General features: G+C 37.4%; 2 protein-coding genes across 2 annotated transcripts; both read right to left on the bottom strand.

Moving 5' to 3' along the window:
* Positions 1 to 14804: 14804 nt before the first annotated feature.
* Positions 14805 to 26892, bottom strand: LOC114356543 (uncharacterized). Its single transcript, XM_028309751.1, has 8 exons — positions 26745 to 26892; positions 22457 to 22574; positions 20420 to 20964; positions 19914 to 19994; positions 19009 to 19121; positions 18780 to 18923; positions 18626 to 18697; positions 14805 to 14980 (listed from the first exon to the last, which is right to left on the bottom strand). Exons 1-7 carry the CDS (start codon positions 26790 to 26792, stop codon positions 18640 to 18642), a joined length of 1107 nt encoding a protein of 368 aa, XP_028165552.1. The 5' UTR covers positions 26793 to 26892; the 3' UTR covers positions 14805 to 14980; positions 18626 to 18639.
* On the bottom strand, positions 17381 to 18600 carry LOC114356544 (protein insensitive-like). Its single transcript, XM_028309752.1, has 4 exons — positions 18089 to 18600; positions 17860 to 18003; positions 17685 to 17774; positions 17381 to 17538 (listed from the first exon to the last, which is right to left on the bottom strand). The coding sequence occupies exons 1-3, from the start codon at positions 18151 to 18153 to the stop codon at positions 17717 to 17719; spliced, it is 267 nt and encodes an 88-aa protein (XP_028165553.1). The 5' UTR covers positions 18154 to 18600; the 3' UTR covers positions 17381 to 17538; positions 17685 to 17716.
* Positions 26893 to 27336: the final 444 nt, after the last annotated feature.

Here is a 27336-nt window from a genome sequence, read left to right as displayed (position 1 = left end):
TAAATAACCTTATATTTTATACTTTATAAGAAACTAGCGGCCGCCCGCGACTTCGTACGCGTGAATCCCGTTTTTCCCGCTAATTCCCGTTCCCGTGGGAATTTCGGGAATTCCTTTCTTAGTGCACCTCTACGGTACCTAAGCTACGTCCCTTCCAAATTTCAAGTGCCTACGTTTAGCCGTTTAGGCTGTGCGTTGATCTGTCAGTCAGTCAGTCAGTTTCTCCTTTTATATATTTAGATAGCCGACGAATAACTGGGTTTTATAGGTATTTTTTTGGTCAGACATGTTGGACGTCCTAGACTTTCCGAGTGACCTAGCTCCTTCAATATCGAATTATAATGGTAACTAGGGCTCTCAGTAGTTGTAACTTACCTACCACTACGCCTTGAGTAACCGTTTTTGGCAAGTCTGTACTTGGTTTCTCCAGAAAATAAGGATTTATGTTTGAGACCTAACTTAATACCTAGCTCGGTCTGGATAGTGTTTTGTCCCCAACAAACGCTTACCTATAACATGTAAAACAAGCTTAGTTCTCCGTTTCCCAATGGTTATTTTGATATATTTTTCAGTATTTATCTCTAAAATTCGACATTTATGTTTGAGACCTAACTTAGTACTTATNTGGTCAGCGAGCTGAGGTCGTGGGGGTCGGTACCCCCGCCTGCATAGCACGGACTACCACCACCGTCGGATAGGCAGGGCCCGCCATACAGGTGGGCAATTGCCGGGACGGACTGTGATAGTTGATGGCTTTGTCCGGATTCCCATAGTTGTTCACACTAAGGCGATTGAAGGATCTCAGGGGTTATTTATGGGGGTATTCCTAATATTTCCGATGAGAGGAGCCCCACATAATCTACCACTTCCCCGCAGGGTAGGTATGCAATTCCATGCATTTTTTCCCCGAAAAAAGTGTCATAATTTTTATATGGACAAATTGCATAAACTTTACACGTTGTGATGATTTCCTGGTATTTTTAACTAATCTTAACTTTGTATGAATTTAGACTGATTGCCAAAATTTTAAATCAGGTGAAACCACTTTTGACTGATTTTTGCAGTCAAAAGTGGTTAAGATAAACGCCCTTGGTCTACCTCATAATCATCTTGGTGATTATGAGTTTTATTTCATTCAAAATCAAAATCAAAAATCAAAAAAATATTTATTCAGTTTAGACCACAAGTGGCACTTATGACTTATGACATTCACTTATTTAATTTTGTAATGCGCCGATTATAATCGGCATATTTTGCCGAATAGTCGTCACTAGTCGGCCGACTACAAATGATGCCGAATAGTCGGCTTTCCCGACTAGTCGGCGACTAGTCGGCCCATCTATATTATTTACCGTTAAAATAGATATTGTTGCAATAAATCCCGTGAAGTGATAATTTTATAATATCTATGATATTTCCAAAGATATCTTCAGTTGAGTGAAACTGTTGACCATAAATTACAACTCTATTTGTTGTAGAATTTACGTGGCAAAACTGAATAAGTGACTTTATTTAATTCTGCCACAACTCACTGCGAAACATTGCTTCAAAATACTTGTACTAAGAAAGTCAATAAGTGACTTTATTTAATTCTGCCACAACTCGATCCGAAACATTTCTTCAAAATACTCGTAAAATTGTGTTTTTGATTTATTTCATTTTTGTAACATTATTTTAAATGTTACTTTTAATTTCAATGTTCATTACTCAGATGTTGAATCTGGATAGTTACCTTCATCATCATCATCATTTCAGCCTTATGCCACGTCCACTGCCGAACATAGGCCTCCCCCAATGATTTCCAATATGACCGGCTGGTAGCGGTCTGCATCCAGTGCTTTCCTGCTACCTTTATGAAGTCCACGTTGTGCTTTCCGGTACGTGCCCTCCTCTCCAGAACCTTCTATTTCTCAGTTCTGCCTATTATTTGCCCTGTCTCTTGTACAGAAAAACCGAGCATAACCCTCTTCAAAGCACGCTGTGCAACTTTGAGCTTATTTATAAGGCCTATAGTAAGAAAGTCGCGTTCTCGAGCCGTATATCATCAATGGTAAAACACATACAGATTGTAGATTTTCGTCTTTAGGCACTGAGATATTTTGGACGAAAGGATGTTGTGTAGTTTCCCGAACGCTGCCCAGCCAAGTTGGATTCGACCTCTTTCTCTACCTAGCTGAAACGTTTGTCCGAGGTAGACATACTTGTCAACAATCTCGATATTCGAGCTCCTAACCGAAACGGGGTAGGGCGCAACATAGACATTCGACAAAAGCTTCGTTTTTCCATGTTGTTCACCCGAAGGTCTACCTTTTGGGATATTAAGGTCATCGTGCATTGTGCCGAGGTCTCCCACTGATTTTGCCATGACCACACAATATCGTCGGCAAACCGAAGGTGAGTGATGTACTCGTCGTTGATGTTTATGCCGGATCTTTTCTAATCAAGGAGTTTGAAAGCGTCTTCCAATACAGCGGTGAATAGTTTCGAAGATCCGGAGATATAACATCTCCCTCATGCCTCGCTGCAGAGGAATCGCCCTCGTACTCCACTCCTGTGTGTGTACAAGCACTTCAGCACCTCGATATGTACCGATACTTTTCAGAAACCGGCTTGTTCGGAAGGCTGGAAGTCATCGAACCTACGCGCGAGATCATTCGTGACAACTTTCGAAAACAGCTTGTAGACATGACTCAGAAGCGAGATGGGTCAGTAATTCTTCAGCAAGGTTTTATCCCCATTTCTTGAAGAAGAGTACCACCACGCTTCTGTTCCGTGCCTCTGGCGTTGTTCCCTGGAGTAAGACGAAGTTAAATAGTCTCTGAAGGACTTGACTTCAATGTCGATGTTCCACACCGGTGCCTTGTTGGTCTTTAGGTGTTTGCGAGTCATCCTAATCTCGTATAGGCTGATAATGCTGATATCCACAATTTCTTCGTCGAGGTATATAGCTGTCCATAAAACTTTTCAATCTCACCCAGAACCTCGGCTTTTGTTGACGTTACACTATCTTCCGCAGTCTTCAGCTTCGTCAGCTAGCTTCGACCAATAGAGTTGTCTCTTGCGAACACTTTCGAGCCTTGGTTCCGCTCTATCGCCTCTTTAATACTATTTGTATTAAAGTTGCGAACATCATTTCGCAAGGACTTCCATATCTGTCTATTGAGCTGCCGATGTGCTTTAGCGTCAACGGAGATCTGCAGTGACATTGAACGTCGTTCTGCTATGACGTTGAGGGTAAGGGATCCCTATGGATCCCTAGATAGAGATCCCTATTACAGTTTTATTGTTTTGGATTGTTTTAATTTTGATATTCATTTCGATGTTGGTTCTTTCAATTTAATTTCAATGTTATAGGAATCTGATGTTGATGGTTACCATACCAATTTGTTAAACATTTATAGGTATTAAATAAGTAGGCCTTATGTTCTAGTATTATTTAACAATTTTACACATTTTGACTAAAATCGCAATAACAAAACAAATAAAATAAAATGAATAAATTAACATTTAGGTCAATAAAAGTGTGGCAAAATTAAACAAGTGTAGGTACTTATTCAATAGAAATATTCGTTTTTGTAATACCTTGGTTGTGGTAAAACTAAATAAGTGACATACAAAAACTAAATAACTGCAACTTAGTTGTAAAATACGGTTGTGGCAGAACTAAATAATTACATTTTTATTTTTTTTATTTAAAATAATACAAAGTAACACCATCGAAGAATATTGAATTAATAAAGGTAAATTGCTGTATAAAATATCAAAAGACCGACAGTAAAAAAAATTACCCTTAAAAGTTATCGCCATTTTTAACGAAAAAAACCACAAAAACGTGAATATCTCGCAACTTTGGTTTTGTCAGTTATTTAATTCTGCCACGACGGTGACGATATTTTTCAGTATTTATCTCTAAAATTCGACATTTACGTTTGAGACCTAACTTAGTACTTAGCTCGGTCTAGATAGTGTTTTGTCTGCAATAAATGCTTATAACATGTAAAACAAGCTTAGTTCTTCGTTTCCCAATGGTTATTTTGATATATTTTTCAGTATTTATCTCTAAAATTCGACATTTATGTTTGAGACCTAACTTAGTACCTAACGGTTTAGATGGCGTTTTGTCTTCAACAAACGTTTTTAATAGTTAGATTAAACAGTCACCTACATTCCTCAGAATACTGTTAATTTCGTAGTTATTTTCTTGTAAATTGAACGTTTAGTTTTAAACTTTCACTGTGGATAATCCTTACCTTAGGGTAACCATAGGTAATATTTTTGTTTTGTCCACAGGAGCTTTTTTTTTTTTATCCATACGGAATAACCGTGAACTACGAGCGAGCACATTTCATTCGCACCTGGTGTGACGCGGCGAGGAAGTTCGCCCATCTTCAAGCAGAGTTCTCTTCGCTTCGGTTTATTTACCCTCGTATTCACACTCGCGCTTACCCTAGTAGTAGTATTAATCTGCTGGCCTTTACTCCTAGCATCGATAGTATATGATCCCGCTATACAACGACCTTCACCGAGATGCTTATTTGATGAAACATATTTTATATTCAATTTAACATGTCAATAATTATATTGCATATGGGTTGCCTAATAAATTTCAGTCCAGGATATGATTAATTAATAATTAAAAAAAGATTTTCTTTTAAATATTTCATCGGTTTGACTATTAAACAAATTCCATACCAATCGAAAGAATGAAGCCCATAGAGTTATGCAAACGTTAGGTTGCCTATTCTTTTCCAGTCATAACCCTCGGGTTGCCAGGTATAAACAGGTAAATTGATAGTGCATTTTGCACCAGTCTGATAAATTAATCAAATTGAAATGAAAATAAAGATTATTTCATTATGAACACGGTGGTATAGGGTATAGGGTTGCCTGCGTTGTTGCTTGTCCTGAATTACGGTTGTCGAATTTTGTAAAGTGAAATTAAAACTGAAAGGTGTCATTTTTCGAGTAGTTGGCAACATTTGGGAAAGACGAGTTGTATGAGGCGTTTGTGTGTCTTGTCAAGAGGTGTCGCTTGGGTGAAGAAATTTCCCCAGTGTTGCCATGCTTTGGGAGATATGGTCCAAAAATGTCGAAAGTGGAAATAACGATTTCAGGTCAAAAATTTGGATGACGCCTCCTGCAAAAGGGTCGTGCAAATGACATTTGACCATTTTCATCTCGATCACCTGGCAAGCAAATGTTGTGATAGGGATAGAGACATGCGATTTTTGGTTTTACAAAGGTAATACGATAGAGAATAATTCAAAGTAATAAAAACCACCTTTTATAGGGGCATTTTTTGGAGAAATTTATCAAATAACCAAAAAAACACGAATTTTTAAGCAGATTTTTTTCAAAAAGTATCGTTTTTTATTATTTGTTGGCATTTTCTGAGTATTTAATGTATTTTTTTAGTATCGTCTGTTATTTAGCATTATTACTATTTTTATTTTATCAGGATATACCTCTTAGTTTCAAAGTTATTACGATTTCTTTACAATAAGTACTTGAAAGGAAAAAAAACCTATAAAATTTTTTAAAAAAATCTCAAAAAAATTTTGACCACTTTTTTGTCGATAAAAATAGGTCTAGTTTCATCTATTTTCATATGTACACTTTAACGTGACTCACACTGTATTTTTGGTGCATAATCAAAAAGTGCAGGCTCCCTCCAGGGAGTTGCCCTGTTGAGGGCGACCATGTAAGTGAGGCTACGGCCAAAGCGTGGCGTGGGGGTACGCACGTAAAAAAGGGGTGTTGTGGTGATGTCTCAGAAAGAGGCCGCCGAGCCAGAGCGTGAGGATGATCCAGACGCGCCCTCGCTCCGGCGACGGCGGAGGGGTCAAAGGAGGCGACAATTATGATCGCCTCCAGTTTTCTATCCTCGGTGATGGCCAGCGGGCCGGGGGCGCCCCCACCTGATTGCACAGGACACCACCACCGTCGGACGGGAACAGCTGAGTGCTCCCAGCTGCTCCTGTCGCCCCCCCCGTCCTGGGGGGCTTGTAGGGCCGGGAGGGGCTGTGGTAGAGAAGGCTTTGTCCGGAACTCCACAGTTTCCTGCCACTTAGGGCGAGTGACGGGGTACCGGGGTCTTATTAGTGGGTATGCCTCGTCCTTCTGACCCTGTCCCCGCATGGTAGGTATGCGATTCAACGCATTTTTACCCGTAAAAAAAAACATACGGGTCGAATTGAGAACCTCCTCCTTTTTTGAAGTCGGTTGAAAAGGGGTTGTGCCCATTGTTTGGCGGTAGAGTAAGGCTATTGGGAGTGGACTGTATTATAGTGATAGGCAGGCCGGTGGTGATTATAGGTATGCTAGAAGCAAGGAAACTCCAAAAAAAGGGCCAAAACAGTAGGTATATTGCAGCTCAAAACATTAACACGAGAGTGTACAAAAAGCAACTTCAAAAATCCAAAAAACAATATTAAAAAAAAGTAAAAAACCATAAACAATTTTACTATCAAAAAGGATTGCTGGCCAAACTATACTGGTCTACTATTTTAGTTGTATTATAAAATAAAAAATATTACTCAACTATGATGACTCTCACGAAATTACAATAAAAAATATATGATGTGCATTACGCATTACCATGCCATTGGTTTGAACGATAATTATGTAGTAAGTAATTTGATTTAATACGTCATAAATTGTAAACCGCTACGTTTGTACGGCGGAACCCTCGGTGTGCGAGTCCGACTCGCACTTGTTTGAAGCCGGTTGGCCGGCCAGGCCATCTAAAAAATGTCAGCTGGGACTGCTGTCATTTTCCTGATTCTCCATCGGCGCGTCTTTTGAGCCCGAGATATCCGAAGAACTCTGTCTCCGGGCTCGCGGACTCCTGGGTCTCCCGTGGAGGGTCTATGAAGACCCTGTTTGCTGAAAAATATAAATAGTTAATAATGGTATTCTCCTGTCTGTACACAACGAAGTTTCAGCATTTGTTCTTCTTCTTCTTCTTCTTCATTTGTTGATGGCGATGGACTTGTGCTTTTTCACCACTGGGGGCACACAGCATTTGTTTTAAATGAGTAAACGTACCACAGCCCTACATACACCGCCCTTCTCGAGCGTCGAAGGGCCTGTTTGGCAAACTCCTCTAAACTTAGGTGTTTATTGTTATTCTCATCTGTAAAAAAGTAAGGAAAAAACATAAATAAATAAATAAAATGTGGCAAATAAAAAAGGAAACTTTAGGGGAGACTGGGGACACTTACCTCATACAAAATATATAAATTACAAGATGAAATTATTAAATTAATCATTAAAATACATTATAACTATCTATAAAACTATTAAAAGTAATTTAAAATTACAAGTATCACTCAAACATACATATTTTACGTACTGGTCGTGTAGCATAGTACTTACTTCGACATATATTGTATATGTTACGGTTAATGTAATAAATTGAAAATTATTAATAATAACCGGTTATTATGAATAATTACCGACAGTCGCGGTAAAAGTGATAAATTAATCACATTTAACAGTGATTATTTAATAATAATTCTTAGTACTAACAAATTTAATAAAAGAGAACAACATCTTGTGTACGTGCTAGTGTACAGCCAAACTTTTGAACGTTTTGATATCATAATATCAATATAATTTGGCATAATGAGTTTGGAATGTTTCTTGCATAATATTACTTTTCCATGATGCCTATAACATAATGTTTTGATTTAAAGTGAAAAATAGGTTAAGACGCGGCGGTGGTGGCCCTTGGGCCACCCCTATTAAGCCGACTATTTAGTTTTATACACACATAAATGATCTCTAATCACATTTACCAAATCATGCGGTAATTATTATATAATAACCGGCGATTATTATATACGGGTTTCCACCCGTGAACTTTTCAGTCCCAACAGCCATCATCTGTACGAGCTATGTGCCCCGTCCACTGCCACTTGATTTTTGCAATTCTGCGGGCTATCTCGGTCACTTTGGTTCTCTTGCCGATCTTTTCATTTCTGATTCAATCACGCAGGAAAATTCCGAGCGTAGGCGTTCTATGCCTATTGGGCCTTCTTATTAGGCTCATAGTAAGCGACCACGTTTCACATCCATACACCATCACTGGCAACACACACTGGTCGAAGACTTTTGTCTTGAGACACTGCGGTATTTCAGACGTGAGATCAAAGTTGGACCTACTAATCTGGACTCTTTGTCCCAAGTATACACAATTGTCAACAACTTCGAGTGTAGAGTCTCCAACCTTCAGAGGAGTGGGTGAAACACGGACATTTGACATGATTTTTGTCTTGTCCTTTCATTTTGAGACCCACTTGTTGAGAGGCTCTGCGGAGGCCATCGAGCATTGTGCCTAGATCTTCCAAGGTCTCAGCCATGAATTGGCTCCTTGGTCTTTTGTGTAATCTGCCGTAGCGTAGGTACATGTGTATGTTGTACCTACGACTAAGTCTAAGCTTATGGTTCTTGGTTCGTCAAAGTTGACTGAAAGGATTGTGAACGCTGATCCTGTGGTAAAAATTATGGACACAGTTATTGAGATGGTTAAGGAAACGAGAAATCTGGGCATCGTTTTTGACGCTGGTTTGCGCTTCGAGAGCCATGTGCTGGGTCTCGTCAGAAGCTGTTTCTATCGACTGAAGATTTTATACAAGGTCCGTAATCTTTTGTCCGAAAAGTCGCGTATCGTACTCTGCGAATCGCTGGTATTGTCACGACTTAATTATGGTGACCTCGTGTACGGGCCACGCCTCTTGAGTAAAACGAAACGCATGATACAACGTGTGCAAAACGCATGTGCCCGTTTTTGCTTTAATATACCTCCACGAACACATGTATCACCGTTTCTAAATAGTGCGTCCATGCTGAATATGGAATCCCGCAGAAGGCTACATATGGCCACCCTTATGTTCGATCTCGTTTCGCTAGAAAGTCCCGAGTACCTGCATGCTAAACTGAGGTTTTCTGATTTCCATAGGCGTTACGGGCCTGGTCTGCCCAGATCTGCCCGTGTACCCCTAGCGATGCACAAGCACAGAACTGTAGGTTTCACGGGCAGTTTCCGCTACCAGGCTACTAAGTGTTGGAACAATATACCACCTCCAATAAGAGCAGCCAAATCAAAGCATGCATTTAAGACTCTGCTTAAATCTGCATTATTGGAGTCGCAAAAACCTGTAACCTGATTGCGCCTTGGTAGTGGTTTCTGATCTGGTCCAGTGGTTTCATGCGTGGTTGTTTTGTCGAACCCTGGCATAATTTGCATAATTTTTATTTTTATATTATTTTTATCAGTGTATTTTCTCCTTTCCTCTTTATCATAAATATCTTAATCTATTTAGTTATATTTATGTACTTAAACTCACCACACCCCAACCGTCACGTTGACGTGTTACGCGCGTTCTTTCGTCCTTAGGCTATAGCTGAAAATCAGTGGTTTGCTTTTAAGTAAACCAATTACTGAGCTATTGCCGTTTTGCATTGCTGCGACACACATTTCTGTATAAAGTGTGTACCTATATTGTATGTCATAATGATTTTTTTTTTTTCTTTTTATATCTGTCTTACCATACCATGTCATATTGTCCTGAGGGTACTATTTTGTCCTACTTTTGGTACTTTCTGTTTGTAATGTGTGTTTCTGTTATGCAAATAAACGTTTTATCTATCTATCTATCTACCATAATACTAAAGTCTTTTCGGAAGGCTGGAAGTCGTCGAGTCTGCGAGAGAGATGATTCGTAGGGACTCTCGAAAACAGCTTGTAAACACGCCTCAGAAGTGAGAGAATTAAATTTGGAGATTCATATCTCAATTCCGTGATTCATTTTCACAATTCGGTGCTCTCTCAATTTGGTGCTTAACTTTTCTCATAAACCACTTCACAATATTTAGTGACAATGCTATTTTTACATTCAGAATGGAGTAAACTTTATTTTTTTATCGAAACTACTTAAAAAACTAAATATTAATTTTAGCACCGAATTGAGAAAAATAACACCGTGCTGTAGAAATGCCCATGAGCCTTACTTGAGATAAAAGTGTTTGGAACTCTACATAAGTTTTGGTTTTTAATATTTATTTCTTATGGGGAAACAGTGAAAACAACAGAATTAAAAAAAAAAAGTTTTAATTTAAAACATTTTCCAAAGGTTTCGAAATAATTACTTACTTATCTAATACAAAATATATAAATTACAAGATGAAATGATTAAATTAATCATTAAAATACATTATTTTTATACACACATAAATGATCTCTAATCACATTTATCAAATCATGCGGTAATTATTATATAATAACCGGCGATTATTCATAATTTTCACATTTATCACTTTGACCGTAACATATAGATACATACACACGACAGTACATCGAACTAAACCGCATCTTATTCAGTTGCATTACGGAATATTTTGCAATTTAGAGTAGGCGCACACCGTTGATTTTTCGTCGGCCGGTAGTTTAGTCGGGCAGTTGATCAGTATGGGCATGTATGGGAGTGCGCACACTACGCCGATTCGATTTGGCCGATTCTTCATACAAATTAAAATCGGGCACAACTATCGGCCAACTAAAAATCAACGGAGTGCGCCTAATCTTAGACTTATGTGCTATCTTTTGACTATACACTATTACAATGGCCGTGTAAACTTGAGAGCGCCACCTCTCCTTTGCTCAGACTTGCGATTGGCGCTGGCGGCCACAGGGCACAGGGCGGAGTTAATGACGCCCCTGCCCACTACAGGGATCTGAAAAAGAAATAATTGTTGTTAGAAACGTTATGATTGGGTATTTTCCACCACTCCCTAATATTTCTAAAGCATTTAGGTAATAACTTTTTAAAAAGGCACTTGATTCTAGTCTTAAAAACTTAATAATTTTGAATTACCAGTTAATTAAGATTTTTGGTTGCATAATAAANTCTCACACTCTTAATCACATAAAAATACCATTTGATGCACAGCCTAGATTACATGACATGGTGATACACGAATAGGTAATTAACATAATTAGGATCTTATCATAATCTTGTTGAAATGTTTACATCATTATTTTTGAAGTTGTTTTTATTAAAAGAAAAGAACTATTACTTTTGACTGTTAATAAACACTTAGGTAATTAAGTATTATTGATTAAGTTTAATGAGCCTGTTTGTTAAGTTTATGTTAAGTACTTTAAATAAATAGTACGGCTGAACCGTTCATATAAGAACGAATGAGAAAATGCTATAGTTTTTTTTATTACTATTAGATAATTTATTTTATAAAAGTTTTACTTACAGCATTCTTACAAACCTTTCTGAAACTTAGCTCTGCAGTGTTAATTATTATGGCCTGTTTGGACTCCTACTATGGCTGATATACACATTTATCTAGCTAGTATTTATAGTGTGTGTAATATTTTATTCTATATTGTATCAAGTATTTCAGTCACGACGTCAAGCTGAACATAGGTCTCCCCAATGATTTCTAGATTGGTCGGTTGAAAACGGCCTGCATCCAGCGCCTTACAACCTTTAAGACTGTCCATCTTATGGATATAAGTAACTATGTTTATCATAATATTGTTAAATAACATTTTTAATAAATTAGTTTTCACTAATTTTCTGATTTGATTTACTTAATTCTGGTTGATTGAGAGAAAATGCCTCCAAGAATTAACTAAGGCATTAAGTTAATGAGAAATTAAACTTATAATTGAATTAAACTTTAGTTTTTCATGTTGCTCGACGATTCCGTCAATTGTTGTACCTATCATGATTTTATTCCAATTAGCTTGAAAGTGATTTAACTTATTCTAGCTCTCATAAAGTGTACCAAGTAAATGTAAAATGAAGACTAGAGTTACTGCTTTTGTGATAGAATAGATACTTTTTGAAGTCCTCGCTCTTTCTTTTTCTGCACCTCAACAAAAGCCTCTCCGGAGGATTGTGATATATAAAAAAAAAAATTAAACTACTTACTTTTATATACCCTTATTTATAAGATTTATTTTGCAAGGTAATATCAATGGGCTCAATTTTATATCTACCTACTTGACTTGAAACTGTCTTCATCTTCGATTACAATTTGCAACAGATTCAAGAATTTAAAATAAAATTAATTTACTAATTTAAATCTGTATTCACAGCTAAAAATCGAAATGATCCTCATTCACAATATTACGGTGACATATTTTTTTAGTCGGAAAATGCTTTGCGCATAACCATTAGACGGATTTAGGACGGATAGAAGGGCGGGGCTTACCTACTATAATGTATAAAACCTGTTACGGTGACCTCCAGCGCCGCCCAGTGAAACGGAGGCGCGAGCTATAGGTACATAAACTATCCTCATTAAGACATTCGTCCACGGCTTTTTAGTGTACCTACCGTTTACGTCATATACTCAAATATACAGGATTGAATTTTGTGTGCCACCTGAATACTACAAATGAAAAATTATACTCAAAGAAAACCTTATTTCAACTTTGAAATGAAAGAGAACTGCATTCAAAGATTTTCTATTACCAAATCCCACTCTGTATAAAAGCTAATTCCCTAATTGGTTGAAAGATAATAATTATAGCTAATTGAACACTATTATTTTTAATTCTGTTATTATGTGTGGGTGTAATAAAATAAGTATCCACTAATTAAGGCATAGTGGTTACTAGGACACTATTTAAGTTGTGAGCCTCGACAACATAACGTGTTGTTAGACGACATTTGATACTTTTAATGAAAAGTTTGACATTTCTGACTACAACTTTATTCAAAAATTTTTTGCTTTGTATTATTAACATTGAATTGAAAATTATCTTGACTACAAAAACATGGAATTGACTTGCGGAAATTTTCGCGCGAAGATTTATTATGACTTTCGACGTGGTTAATCAATACAAAACTGAAGCAGTCAGCTAAATTTCACTTTTGATGATAAAGATCTGTCCTTTACCATTGTAAAACGCTAGTTTAAGAAGTATAATATTGTATGTCATTGGCTAACCAGTGAACTTTGCGAAAGTCGTCCAAAATGACTAATAGTGGCGATAAAAATTTATGTTGTCAGAAAAATGGAAGAGAAACCTAGTCATGTGATATGTCGTAGGATTGAGATAATCCTAGGCATTAATTCCACTAGCAGTAATAAAATATTGTATGACCATATTATGGTTAATACGTTTTTTTCTCGCTGGATGTCACAAAATTTTTCAAACGCTCAATAGAACGCTTGTGTCGTTTTGTCCTTGGAAATGTTTGATAAATACGTTTATAGATGACCCACGCTGAACTGTCCCGCCAAACTCAATGACAGGGGGGCGCTACCATCGTTCAACTATATGGTTTCCAACATGGCAAAAATCTGAACCAGCGATCCGGTATTGACGGTGGCGCCCCACTGTCAATGTCATCGACAGGACAGTCCAGTATTTTGGAACTATATAGTCTTTTTCACCTAAGATGATCCGTATGAAGTTTCGAGTTTGAAAGATTTAGAGATGTCACATAACTAAACCATAGCGATTCATCTATCGATTTTTTTCGAAGAGTTACTAAAACCTACTTTTAGAGAAATAATTTGTGTAGGTGTTATTTAACAAAAAACATGTTTTTTTTTAATTACAAATATTATTGTAACAATTTTTTATTGATAATATTCAAATTTCATTGTTCGTGTTCACAAAAACCNACAAGTTATAAATCTTTTTTTATGTAAGTGAAGCTATTACAAAGCGCCTTTATTATGTCCCAGTATTACTTAACCTCACGGTCAATGTTTCGGGACAATAAGTAGACCAGTGCAAGAAGCAGCAACTAGAACGAACGAGAAAAGAGACTCATGCCCGTTTTCACCATCAATCCCTAATTTTTATGTGACCCCTATGGTAACACATAAAGGGCATTTTGTTTTCATAGGGGTCGCTTAATAATTTGGGATTAATGGTGAAAACGGCAGTCACTTTTGTCAGGCCTTTACGAGGGTTTACTATTGTATTATATTATTTAATAATATTGAGGCAAACTAGGCTTTAAACATGTTCAACTATTTATAAGACCTTTTTCGTTCATGAAGTGGAACGTTACAGATGTGTTTTTATTATTTATTAAATTATAAAATTGGCATTTCTATGACGTTTGTGGTAGTTTATTTAAAAGTATTCCCGTAAATGAATTATCAAAGGTAAGCAGACTGAATTTTGGCAAGGCAAGTAACAATGTTGCTAAGGTACTCGTACGTCATCAACAGCAATACTTACCATTTCACCATCAGGCTCTGATTCGTCGTCAGACGACGTGTCTGACGAACTGAACTCCTCTGCCTTTGGTATTATATTTTCCTATAAGAGAAAAAAATAATTAGATTACACGACATTCTTTAGAAGCAGCCCGTATCAAGTGCTTTCTTAACGGCGTCCATTTCAAAACCTTGTTGCATTATCTATTTACATTTTTCTGTAATTACTTCTAACACCAGCATTNTCAAAACCTTGTTGCATTATCTATTTACATTTTTCTGTAATTACTTCTAACACCAGCATTCTTTAATCGTGGGTTAACTAAATTGACAATTAATTAATTTGTATTTAGCCCGAGAGTTAATTGGCAAAAAATGCCGTATTATATGATACTAAGGCTAAGTTTGGGTAATTTTTAATATTCTGCCAGAATTGTTAAAAAACAAACAGTCAAAATCATGAAGTTCAGGCAAGCGAAGGGCAATATCATAATAAAAGATAAATAAATAGGTAGTAGTTAACTTATCAAAAATACTCGACACGTATTTTTCACTTTATCAAACTAATGAAAAAACTTGTATTATTTTTTATACTTGCCTTACAACTAAAGTGCCCTTTCTTATAGCCGGGTTGCCGGCCAGCCCCCCCTAGACAAGTTACAAAACGTGACAGTTAATTTCGAAATCGCTTCACGGAGCGAAGTACAAAACGCCGCAGCGAAGCGTTTTCGGAATTGCAACTGTCACGTTATGTCACTTATCTAGGGGAGCAGGTCAATGCAGTGGTCGTCATTTTGGATATCCCGCCAGCTTGCCTTCATCGGCGCACTTTGATGTGATGCTGGCACTAAAAACAAGATTATTTTATTAGTTTTAAACCTTTGACTNTAAAAAGCTTTAAAAGCCGTTTTTAAAATTCTGACAGTTGACGAATTAAGGATCTATGCATAATGATCCTGAAAATAAACAGCTATCGACTATGGAGGTGTTTTAAGATGAACCAATTCCAACAAAAGTCCCATGCGCTCGGAACACTTTGAAACTTACGGTCGCTTATTTTTCCGAAATATCCGATTATATGACAGAAACGTCACTAGAGAAATTTTGAATGGGTAATTCTTAATAGTAAACAGCCACTTTTTTTTCCAAAAGTCTTCAGTTTAATAAGGGAAACTGACCAGCATAGTCGAATCGCCATTCGTGACGAAAATGTGAGTTTTTACACGTCTCCTCAAACAACTGACTATTTGAACACTCAAAATATGAAATAAACAGGTCCAACGCTACAAAATTCTTGCTTGGAATCTAAACACTTCTTTTGGTACCCTTATATTAAAATTAAATGCGTGAACAGCGATTTATGTAGCCAGAAGCAACTGTCGGTGCAGTCAAAATCCATGCTTTGGAGGTGCCTCAGGCTGAGTGGAAAAAATGCTATGAAAAGTGTTTTGGACACATTAAAAAGTACATAAATCATGAAAGACAATACCAATAAACGCAATCAATACCATTTTAATAATAAACTACTTTGTTTTCATAGTTAGGCTCACAACTTAAATAGTGTCCGACGTTGGTATTTTTCAATAAGCGATAGATTAGTTAATTACGAAGTGCAATAGTTACTTGCTAATGATTTTGAATATTATTGAGCCTTTTGTTTGTTGCGGTTTCGAATCATGGAGAAAGAACGGACCTTGTCTAATACTTTTTCGGACAATCACGCTAAAATTGATTTATTTCTATTCTATTAGCCAAGCGGCTGATTGACTGTACCGGTGATGGGAGAGCTGGCGCATTTTTTGGCCAACGAACCAGTTTGGCCATTCAGCGCGGAAATGCAGCCGGCATTCTGGGCACCATGTCGCGTTGTATAGATAGCGATTTGGCAGACATTTTTTAATTGTAAATATTTAAATTCAAAATGTTTATTGCATAAGTAGGTAATTAGTGTTTACAAGTTTAGTGTTTATAAATATTTAGTCTATGTTGATAGTTTATATTTTATTTTTATTTAATTCTAAAATTGTACTTTTACCGCTTCTTGGCTTTGTATTTATGTGTAACTACTAAAAGATAGGTAATAATGATGAGCTTTACTTAAGATAAAAGTGTTTGGAACTCTACCATGAGTTTTGGTTTTTAATATTTATTTCTTATGGGGAAACAGTGAAAACAACAGAATTAAGGAAAAAAGTTTTAATTTAAAACATTTTCTAAAGGTTTCGAAATAATTACTTACTTACTTAATACAAAATATATTAATTACAAGATGAAATTATGAAATTAATCATTAAAATACATTATAACTAAATATAAAACTATTAAAAGTAATTTAAAATTACAAGTATCACTCAAACATATATATTTTACGTACTGGTCGTGTAGCATAGTACTTACTTCGACATACATTGTAAACATACACACGACAGTACATCGAACTAAACCGCATCTTATTCAGTTGCATTACGGAATATTTTGCAACAAACATTTAGAGTAGGCGCACACCGTTGATTTTTCGTCGGCCGATAGTTTAGTCGACAGTTGATCAGTATGGGCATGTATGGGAGTGCGCACACTACGCCGATTCGATTTGGCCGATTCTTCATACAAATTAAAATCGGGCACAACTATCGGCCAACTAAAAATCAACGGTGTGCGCCTACTCTTAGACTTATGTGCTATCTTTTGACTATACACTATTACAATGGCCGTGTAAACTTGAGAGCGCCACCTCCTTTGCTCAGACTTGCGATTGGCGCTGGCGGCCACAGGGCACAGGGCGGAGTTAATGACGCCCCTGCCCACTACAGGGATCTGAAAAAGAAATAATTGTTGTTAGAAAGATTATAATTGGGTATTTTCCACCACTAAAGCATAACATTTTTAAAAAGGCACTTGATTGTAGTCTTAAAAACTTAATTATTTTGAATTACCAGTTAATTAAGATTTTTGGTTGCATTGTATTTGAAAAAAGTAGTATAATTGGTCATCTAGCGGATCTTTCATACGCCAAAACCCTCATTGATTAGTGGTGGGCAAATACCCTAATAAAGTAGGGATGTTCCGTGAGGGAAGAGTTTGAATTAATGCCTCAGTTAACTTATCAAAAATACTCGAAACGTATTTTTCACTTTATCAAACTAATGAAAAAACTTATATTGTTTTTTATACTTGCCTTACAACTAAAGCGCCATTTCTTGTAGCCGGGTTGCCGGCCAGCCCCCCTAGACAAGTTACAAAACGTGACAGTTAATTTCGAAATCGCTTCACGGAGCGAAGTACAAAACGCCGCAGCGAAGCGTTTTCGGAATTGCAACTGTCACGTTATGTCACTTGNTCTCACACTTAATCACATAAAAATACCATTTGATGCACAGCCTAGATTACATGACATGGTGATTAACGAATAGGTAATTAACATAATTAGGATCTTATCATATTGATTATTTTTTCGAATTTTAACTGTCACGTTATGCCACTTGTCTAGGGGAGCAGGTCATTGCAGCGGTCGTCATTTTGGATATCCCGCCAGCTTGCCTTCATCGGCGCACTTTGATGTGATGCTGGCACTAAAAACAAGATTATTTTATTAGTTTTAAACCTTTGACTAACTATTTCATCACTATTTACGTGACAGGTGTATGTACATCATACCGGAATAGACCTGCTGACACGCCGCACCGCTGCACGACGGTTTGTATAATGTCATTAACTAAATTCGGGTCCAGTTTTCCACGTGGGGCTCTATTGGTAAAAGCTGGAGACGGCTTCCCAGTTATATCGTGTGTAGCCAACGTCCTGAAAAGCCAAATTTTAATTTAGTACCCGTTTATTATAGTTACAAATGAATTTAATGGAGAAAATAAAATAAAACTTCACTTACTCTCTGCCGAAGACCGCAACTAACAGGTGACGGGTGGCAATTTTGAATTTGCCCCAGTTAATCATTTTGAGAACGTACGCTGGGACTCGAGCGTAGCCGTCTCCAATGGGAATCTGTAAAGACCGCAAAAGTCAGTTATTTATAACAAGTTATTAATCTTTTTTTATGTAAGTGAAGCTTTTACAAAGCGCCTTTATTATGTTCCAGTGTTACTTAACCTCACGGTCATTGTTTTGGGACGATAAGTAGACCAGAGCAAGAAGTAGAACTAGAACGAACGAGAAAAGAGACTCAAGCCCGTTTTCACCATCAATCCCTAATTTTTATGTGACCCCTATGGTAACACATAACGGGCATTTTGTTTTCATAGGGGTCGCTTAATAATTTGGGATTAATGGTGAAAACGGCAGTCACTTTTGTCAGGCCTTTACGAGGGTTTACTATTGTATTTATTACTTAATAATATTGAGGCAAACTAGGCTTTAAACATGTTCAACTATTTATAAGACCTTTTTCATTCATGAAGTGGAACGTTGNCATTGCAGCGGTCGTCATTTTGGATGTCCCGCCAGCTTGCCTTCATCGGCGCACTTTGATGTGATGCTGGCACTAAAAACAAGATTATTTTATTAGTTTTAAACTTTTGACTAATGATTTCACCACTATTTACGTGGCAGGTGTATGTACATACCGGACTAGACTTGCTGACACGCCGCACCGCTGCACGACGGTTTGTATAATGTCATTAACTAAATTCGGGTTCAGTTTTCCACGTGGGGCTCTATTGGGAAAAGCTGGAGACGGCTTCCCAGTTAAATTGTGGGTAGCCAACGTCCTGAAAAGTCAAATATTAATTTAGTACCCGTTTATTATAGTTACAAATTAATTTAATGGAGAAAATAAAATAAAACTTCACTTACTCTCTGCCGAAGACCGCAACTAACAAGTGACGGGTGGCAATTTTGAATTTACCCCAGTTAATCATTTTGAGAACGTACGCTGGGACTCGAGCGTAGCCGTCTCCAATGGGAATCTGTAAACACCTCAAAATTCAGTAATTTATAACAAGTTATTAATCTTTTTTTATGTGGGTGAAGCTTTTACAAAGCGCCTTTATTATGTCCCAGTATTACTTAACCTCACGGTTAAATGTTTCGCGACAATAAGTAGACCAGTGCAAGAAGCAGCACTAGAACGAACGAGAAAAGAGACTCATGCCCGTTTTCACCATCAATCCCTAATTTTTATGTGACCCCTATGGTAACACATAACGGGCATTTTGTTTTCATAGGGGTCGCTTAATAATTTGGGATTAATGGTGAAAACGGCAGTCACTTTTGTCAGGCCTTTACAAGGGTTTACTATTGTATTATATTATTTAATAATATTGATGCAAACTAGGCTTTAAACATGTTTAACTATTTATAAGACCTTTTTCATTCATGAAGTGGAACGTTAGAGATGTGTTTTGATTATCTATATATATAAAAGAAAGTCGTGTTAGTTACTTCGCTTATAACTCAAGAACGGCTGAACCGATTTAGCTGAAAATTGTCAGGGTACCTCCCTAGAGCCAGGAGAAGGACATAGGATACTTTTTATCCCGTTCGAAATAAAAAAAGTCTGCTTATTTATTGCCATTAAGGCGGAACAAAGTTCGCCGGGTCAGCTAGTAATTTATAAAATTGGCATTTCTATGACGTTTGTGGTAGTTTATTTAAAAGTATTCCCGTAAATGAATTATCAAAGGTAAGCAGACTGAATTTTGGCAAGGCAAGTAACAATGTTGCTAAGGTACTCGTACGTCATCAACAGTAATACTTACCATTTCACCATCAGGCTCTGATTCGTCGTCAGACGACGTGTCTGACGAACTGAACTCCTCTGCCTTTGGTATTATATTTTCCTATAAGAGAAAAAATTAATTAGATTACACGACATTCTTTAGAAGCAGCCCGTATCAAGTGCTTTCTTAACGGCGTCCATTTCAAAACCTTGTTGCATTATCTATTTACATTTTTCTGTAATTACTTCTAACACCAGCATTCTTTAATCGTGGGTTAACCAAATTGACTATTTATTAATTTGTATTTAGCCCGAGAGTTAATTGGCAGAAAATGCCGTATTATATGATACTAAGTCCATCTTACATAGGAGAAGAAAATTTGTATGCAACTTAGTGATTTCTGATTTGAAAAGATTGAAAATTAAGCGAAGGCTAAGTTAGGGTAATTTTCAATATTCTGCCAGAATTGGAAAAAACTAAACAGTCAAAATCATGAAGTTCAGGCAAGCGAAGGGCAATAACATAAAAGATAAATAAATAGGTACCTTGTTACTCCCGGTTGAAGAAATCTCTGCAAGAGCAGACCTGCGACTCCTTGCGCGCGTGTTAATCCTACTGGGCCCAGGCATGTTAGTCCCACTGGGTCCGGGCATGTTAGTCCCACTGGGCCCAGGCATGTTATTCCCACTGGGCCCAGGCATGTTATTCCCACTGGGCCCAGGCATGCTAGTCCCACTGGGCCCAGGCATGTTAATCCCACTGGGCCCAGGCATAGGCTCGTTCTGGGTGTAGCCAAGAGCAGCTTTGTGAATCACCCAAGAGAGGGTATACGTTGGAACCCTGTCGGCGCCGGCAGTCGTTGCCCTCCAATCATGTATTGCCTTTCTGACCATATCTGACAGTTTCGCTGTCATGTCCTCCGCGTTGCTTGTAGAATCGTTTGTTCCAGCTGCCGAGGCTGAAGCTTGAGTTTCTTGTGGTGAATAGGAGCGGCTCAGTTCCTCTTGCGCGTAATTCTCTGGGACCTCTTCAGCTTCGGTGGGGCTATTGTTCTCTGAGTCCGATGGCCCGCTGACGAAGGCTGTGGGCTAGGGTGTCCCGTCGTTGTATGAGAAAAAAATTTTTTTGAGCTACGGTTACGCAAGAGTTATCAAAAGTTGCGTTTTGACATATAGATTACGATTAACATTAAATTTAATTAGATATCTATCATCTTGAGGCCTCTACCTGTCCTTGAACAATTTTAAAATTGCTATTTTAGGAGTTCCTAACATAAACTATAAATAATACAAAAATAGCATTTTTATGAAATTTGAGGGTACACAATGAGTCACAACAAAGTTTAATATAGTTGAAAAACCAATAAATCTATAAATGCTTAAAAATCAGAATTGGCTTTTTGACCAGAATTAGGCATTTACGCGCGAGATTTTAATGTGTTCCTTATTAATCCATGGGTCCACCAAGATATCGATTTAATTTGGGGGTACTCAATTCCCTTCTCACAGCAGGTTAATAATTTTATCACGCTATTATAAAACAATGATTGGCATCTCTAAGTGGACGCTAACAAAAATGGCAGTAAATTTTAGAAAATCAACCATAACTTGAAAACCATTTGTCCGATTTGATTACTTTTTTATTTATATCAAAGCTCTACGTGTGCGCTTGATATTTTGTGGTATAAATTGTATCGATAAAATCAACCTTTAGTTAGTAATTAAAGGAAAATTGATTTTGTTTACATTTTTGTGATACTACTTTTTGAATCATTTTTTTACAAAATGTCTTATACTCTACCAAAAGTTTTACACAAACCAAAGAAGTGTATTAAATTGTCTTTAATTTGATATATAACATGTATGCGTTTCATAACTAAAAATATATGTTTACATCCGTTGAAGTTCACCATTGATAAAAAACTGCGTACAGAACAAAAACTTCAGCTAGAAAGTGTATGTAACGTTCTAAAATGTTATTTATATTTAATAGTATGCTAAAACTATTAAACATGTTAATTAGTATTCTGTTTAAATATAATATTTTAAAGATTTTTGGCTAGGTAGTTTTTACGTGTAAAAAATCAAAAAGTATATTACTACCATATATTTGGTAAATTTTTGTTAAATTTATGCTAAAAGTATGTAATATTATAACAAAAAAGTGCGGTGCGATATCTTACAGCAATAAAACCTTAACAGAAATAATACCAACAGCCTCGCCGAAGGAGTAGAAAATTTGAGAAAAACAAGTCAAAATATGAATTCTGCGAGTGCGAACCAAACCTATTCCTCACTTGAAACAGTATGTCATTGCCTGCAAATCATATCTTAGGGTTCCATTACCATTGTAATTACAAAATAAAATGAAATAATTGTGAAAAAAATATAATAGATGACAAACAGTGAAGGGCTGATTAAGTGATTTTTTCAGACATAAAAATGCCGGTAGAGCCCTTGAGACATTATTTTATAATTTTTTTATTATTTTTACGGCAATCTACATCTTATTACGCAACTTTTGAGGGGTCTTGTGTAGCGAAAATATAAAAAAAGATATTTCGGGACACCCTACTGTGGGCTGGTCATCAGCTTGAGAGGCTTCTGGCTCGGGTTCTGGCTGCGGCTCCTGGTCTTGCGGCACTGACGCAGATACCCGCCAGCTTCGGCTCAGCATCATCAACCCCTCTGCTGCTGCGANACAAGTTATTAATCTTTTTTTATGTAAGTGAAGCTTTTACAAAGCGCCTTTATTATGTCCCAGTATTACTTAACCTCACGGTCAATGTTTCGCGACAATAAGTAGACCAGTGCAAGAAGCAGCACTAGAAGTACTAGAACTGACTAGAGACTCATGCCCGTTTTCACCATCAATCCCTAATTTTTATGTGACCCCTATGGTAACACATAACGGGCATTTTGTTTTCATAGGGGTCGCTTAATAATTTGGGATTAAGGCATTCACTTTTGTCAGGCCTTTACAAGGGTTTACTATTGTATTATATTATTTAATAATATTGATGTAAACTAGGCTTTAAACATATTTAACTATTTATAAGGCCTTTTTCATTCATGAAGTGGAAGTTACAGATGTGTTTTGATTATTTATAAAATTATAAAATTGGCATTTCTATGACGTTTGTGGTAGTTTATTTAAAAGTATTCCCGTAAATGAATTATCAAAGGTAAGCAGACTGAATTTTGGCAAGGCAAGTAACAATGTTGCTAAGGTACTCGTACGTCATCAACAGTAATACTTACCATTTCACCATCAGGCTCTGATTCGTCGTCAGACGACGTGTCTGACGAACTGAACTCCTCTGCCTTTGGTATTATATTTTCCTATAAGAGAAAAAATTAATTAGATTACACGACATTCTTTAGAAGCAGCCCGTATCAAGTGCTTTCTTAACGGCGTCCATTTCAAAACCTTGTTGCATTATCTATTTACATTTTTCTGTATTTACTTCTAACACGAGCATTTTTTAATCGTGGGTTAACTAAATTGATTTGGTAAATGTGATTAATATGAGGTCATTTATGTGTGTATAAAACTAAATAGGCGGCTTAGGGGTGGCCCAAGGGCCACCCCCGCCGCACCTTAACCTATTTTTCACTTTAAATCAAAACATTATGTTATAGGCATCATGGAAAAGTAATATTATGCAAGAAACATTCCAAACTCATTATGCCAAATTATATTAATAATGTGATATCAAAACGTTCAAAAGTTTGGCTGTACAGGAGCACGTACACAAGATGTTGTTCTCTTTTATGAAATTTGTTAGTACTAAGGTTGAATTATTTAATAATCACTGTTAAATGTGATTAATTTATCACTTTTACCGCGACTGTCGGTAATTATTCATAATAACCGGTTATTATTAATAATTTTCAATTTATCACATTAACCGTAACATTATATATATAAAAATGTACGCAACTTAGTGATTTCTGATTTGAAAAGATTGAAAATTAAGTGAAGGCTAAGTTAGGGTAATTTTCAATATTCTGCCAGAATTGGAAAAAACTAAACAGTCAAAATCATGAAGTTCAGGCAAGCGAAGGGCAATAACATAAAAGATAAATAAATAGGTACCTTGTTACTCCCGGTTGGAGAAATCTCTGCAAGAGCAGACCTGCGACTCCTTGCGCGCGTGTTAATCCTACTGGGCCCAGGCATGTTAGTCCCACTGGGTCCGGGCATGTTAGTCCCACTGGGCCCAGGCATGTTATTCCCACTGGGCCCAGGCATGTTAGTCCCACTGGGCCCAGGCATGTTAATCCCACTGGGCCCAGGCATAGGCTCGTTCTGGGTATAGCCAAGAGCAGCCTCGTGAATCACCCAAGAGAGGGTATACGTTGGAACCCTGTCGGCGCCGGCAGTCGTTGCCCTCCACTCATGTATTGCCTTTCTGACCATATCTGACAGTTTCGCAGTCATGTCCTCCGCGTTGCTTGTAGAATCGTTTGTTCCAGCTGCCGAGGCTGAAGCTTGAGTTTCTTGTGGTGAATAGGAGCGGCTCAGTTCCTCTTGCGCGTAATTCTCTGGGACCTCTTCAGCTTCGGTGGGGCTATTGTTCTCTGAGTCCGATGGCCCNTTCACTTACTCTCTGCCGAAGACCGCAACTAACAAGTGACGGGTGGCAATTTTGAATTTGCCCCAGTTAATCATTTTGAGAACGTACGCTGGGACTCGAGCGTAGCCGTCTCCAATGGGAATCTGTAAAGACCGCAAAAGTCAGTAATTTATAACAAGTTATTAATCTTTTTTTATGTAAGTGAAGCTTTTACAAAGCGCCTTTATTATGTCCCAGTATTACTTAACCTCACGGTCAATGTTTCGCGACAATAAGTAGACCAGTGCAAGAAGCAGCACTAGAAGTACTAGAACTGACTAGAGACTCATGCCCATTTTCACCATCAATCCCTAATTTTTATGTGACCCCTATGGTAACACATAACGGGCATTTTGTTTTCATAGGGGTCGCTTAATAATTTGGGATTAAGGCATTCACTTTTGTCAGGCCTTTACAAGGGTTTACTATTGTATTATATTATTTAATAATATTGATGTAAACTAGGCTTTAAACATATTTAACTATTTATAAGGCCTTTTTCATTCATGAAGTGGAAGTTACAGATGTGTTTTGATTATTTATAAAATTATAAAATTGGCATTTCTATGACGTTTGTGGTAGTTTATTTAAAAGTATTCCCGTAAATGAATTATCAAAGGTAAGCAGACTGAATTTTGGCAAGGCAAGTAACAATGTTGCTAAGGTACTCGTACGTCATCAACAGTAATACTTACCATTTCACCATCAGGCTCTGATTCGTCGTCAGACGACGTGTCTGACGAACTGAACTCCTCTGCCTTTGGTATTATATTTTCCTATAAGAGAAAAAATTAATTAGATTACACGACATTCTTTAGAAGCAGCCCGTATCAAGTGCTTTCTTAACGGCGTCCATTTCAAAACCTTTTTGCATTATCTATTTACATTTTTCTGTATTTACTTCTAACACGAGCATTTTTTAATCGTGGGTTAACTAAATCTATATATGTTACGGTCAAAGTGATAAATGTGAAAATTATGAATAATCGCCGGTTATTGTGAATAATTACCGCATGATTTGGTAAATGTGATTAATATGAGGTCATTTATGTGTGTATAAAACTAAATAGGCGGCTTAGGGGTGGCCCAAGGGCCACCCCCGCCGCACCTTAACCTATTTTTCACTTTAAATCAAAACATTATGTTATAGGCATCATGGAAAAGTAATATTATGCAAGAAACATTCCAAACTCATTATGCCAAATTATATTAATAATGTGATATCAAAACGTTCAAAAGTTTGGCTGTACAGGAGCACGTACACAAGATGTTGTTCTCTTTTATGAAATTTGTTAGTACTAAGGTTGAATTATTTAATAATCACTGTTAAATGTGATTAATTTATCACTTTTACCGCGACTGTCGGTAATTATTCATAATAACCGGTTATTATTAATAATTTTCAATTTATCACATTAACCGTAACATTATATATATAAAAATGTACGCAACTTAGTGATTTCTGATTTGAAAAGATTGAAAATTAAGTGAAGGCTAAGTTAGGGTAATTTTCAATATTCTGCCAGAATTGGAAAAAACTAAACAGTCAAAATCATGAAGTTCAGGCAAGCGAAGGGCAATAACATAAAAGATAAATAAATAGGTACCTTGTTACTCCCGGTTGGAGAAATCTCTGCAAGAGCAGACCTGCGACTCCTTGCGCGCGTGTTAATCCTACTGGGCCCAGGCATGTTAGTCCCACTGGGTCCGGGCATGTTAGTCCCACTGGGCCCAGGCATGTTATTCCCACTGGGCCCAGGCATGTTAGTCCCACTGGGCCCAGGCATGTTAATCCCACTGGGCCCAGGCATAGGCTCGTTCTGGGTATAGCCAAGAGCAGCCTCGTGAATCACCCAAGAGAGGGTATACGTTGGAACCCTGTCGGCGCCGGCAGTCGTTGCCCTCCACTCATGTATTGCCTTTCTGACCATATCTGACAGTTTCGCAGTCATGTCCTCCGCGTTGCTTGTAGAATCGTTTGTTCCAGCTGCCGAGGCTGAAGCTTGAGTTTCTTGTGGTGAATAGGAGCGGCTCAGTTCCTCTTGCGCGTAATTCTCTGGGACCTCTTCAGCTTCGGTGGGGCTATTGTTCTCTGAGTCCGATGGCCCGCTGACGAAGGCCGTGGGCTGGTCATCAGCTAGAGAAGCACAAGGTTGTGGCTCCGGTTCTGGCTGCGATTCCTGGTCTTGCGGTACCGATGCGGACACCCGCCATCTTTGGCTCAGCATCATCAATCCCTCTACAGCTGCGAGTTCGAGCTCGCTCCACTCATTTGTTGTTGGGACTTGTTGTTCAGACATGGTTTCGATCGTTTCAGGACACAGAATATTAAATTAAAAAAGAATTTATTAATTTTACGTTGGAACACTTATAAAGCTTGAAAGCTTCCAAAGCAAAACTATTCTTCACGAGAACTTAACGCCACTGAATTTATAAACTTTACGTTTCCTTACAAAGTTTGTTCGCCTCGAAAGCAAAACTGTACTACGAAATATTTCTTAACTAAAACTGAACACTGAAAATTCACAATTTGCAATCAAGTGCACGAGAACTGCTCAAGATGGGATGCCGAAGTGAACTGATGTGCAAAAGCAAAATTTCCCTTATTTATAACATTGTTCTGACTAGATGCTTAAGGAAAACACCACGTTCCCTTTGTTTCAAAGGATTAGACAGGTAACAGACCCTTCGCGTTATCGCTGCGACTCGCAAATGTTGTAACGAAGGAAACTCGTTCTCACACTTAATCACATAAAAATACCATTTAATGCACAGCCTAGATTACATGACATGGTGATTAACGAATAGGTAATTAACATAATTAGGATCTTATCATAATGTTGT

The sequence above is a fragment of the Ostrinia furnacalis genome, unplaced genomic scaffold, assembly GCF_004193835.3.
Source record: "Ostrinia furnacalis isolate ACB-3 unplaced genomic scaffold, ASM419383v2 OfSCF2828, whole genome shotgun sequence".
Lineage (NCBI taxonomy): Eukaryota > Metazoa > Arthropoda > Insecta > Lepidoptera > Crambidae > Ostrinia > Ostrinia furnacalis.
The sequence above is the reverse complement of the archived record's forward strand: the minus strand, read 5'-3'. Positions and strand labels throughout refer to the sequence as shown.

What these genes read in the sequence shown, in the direction of transcription:
- LOC114356544 (XM_028309752.1), bottom strand. Translation starts at nt 18,153, where the DNA reads ATGATTAACTGGGGCAAATTCAAAATTGCCACCCGTCACCTGTTAGTT. An exon ending in GTTGCGGTCTTCGGCAGAGA is followed by an intron (nt 18,004 to 18,088) that starts GTAAGTGAAGTT and finishes TTGGCTTTTCAG; the next exon opens with GACGTTGGCTACACACGATA. An exon ending in GTGTCAGCAGGTCTATTCCG is followed by an intron (nt 17,775 to 17,859) that starts GTATGATGTACA and finishes TCTTGTTTTTAG; the next exon opens with TGCCAGCATCACATCAAAGT.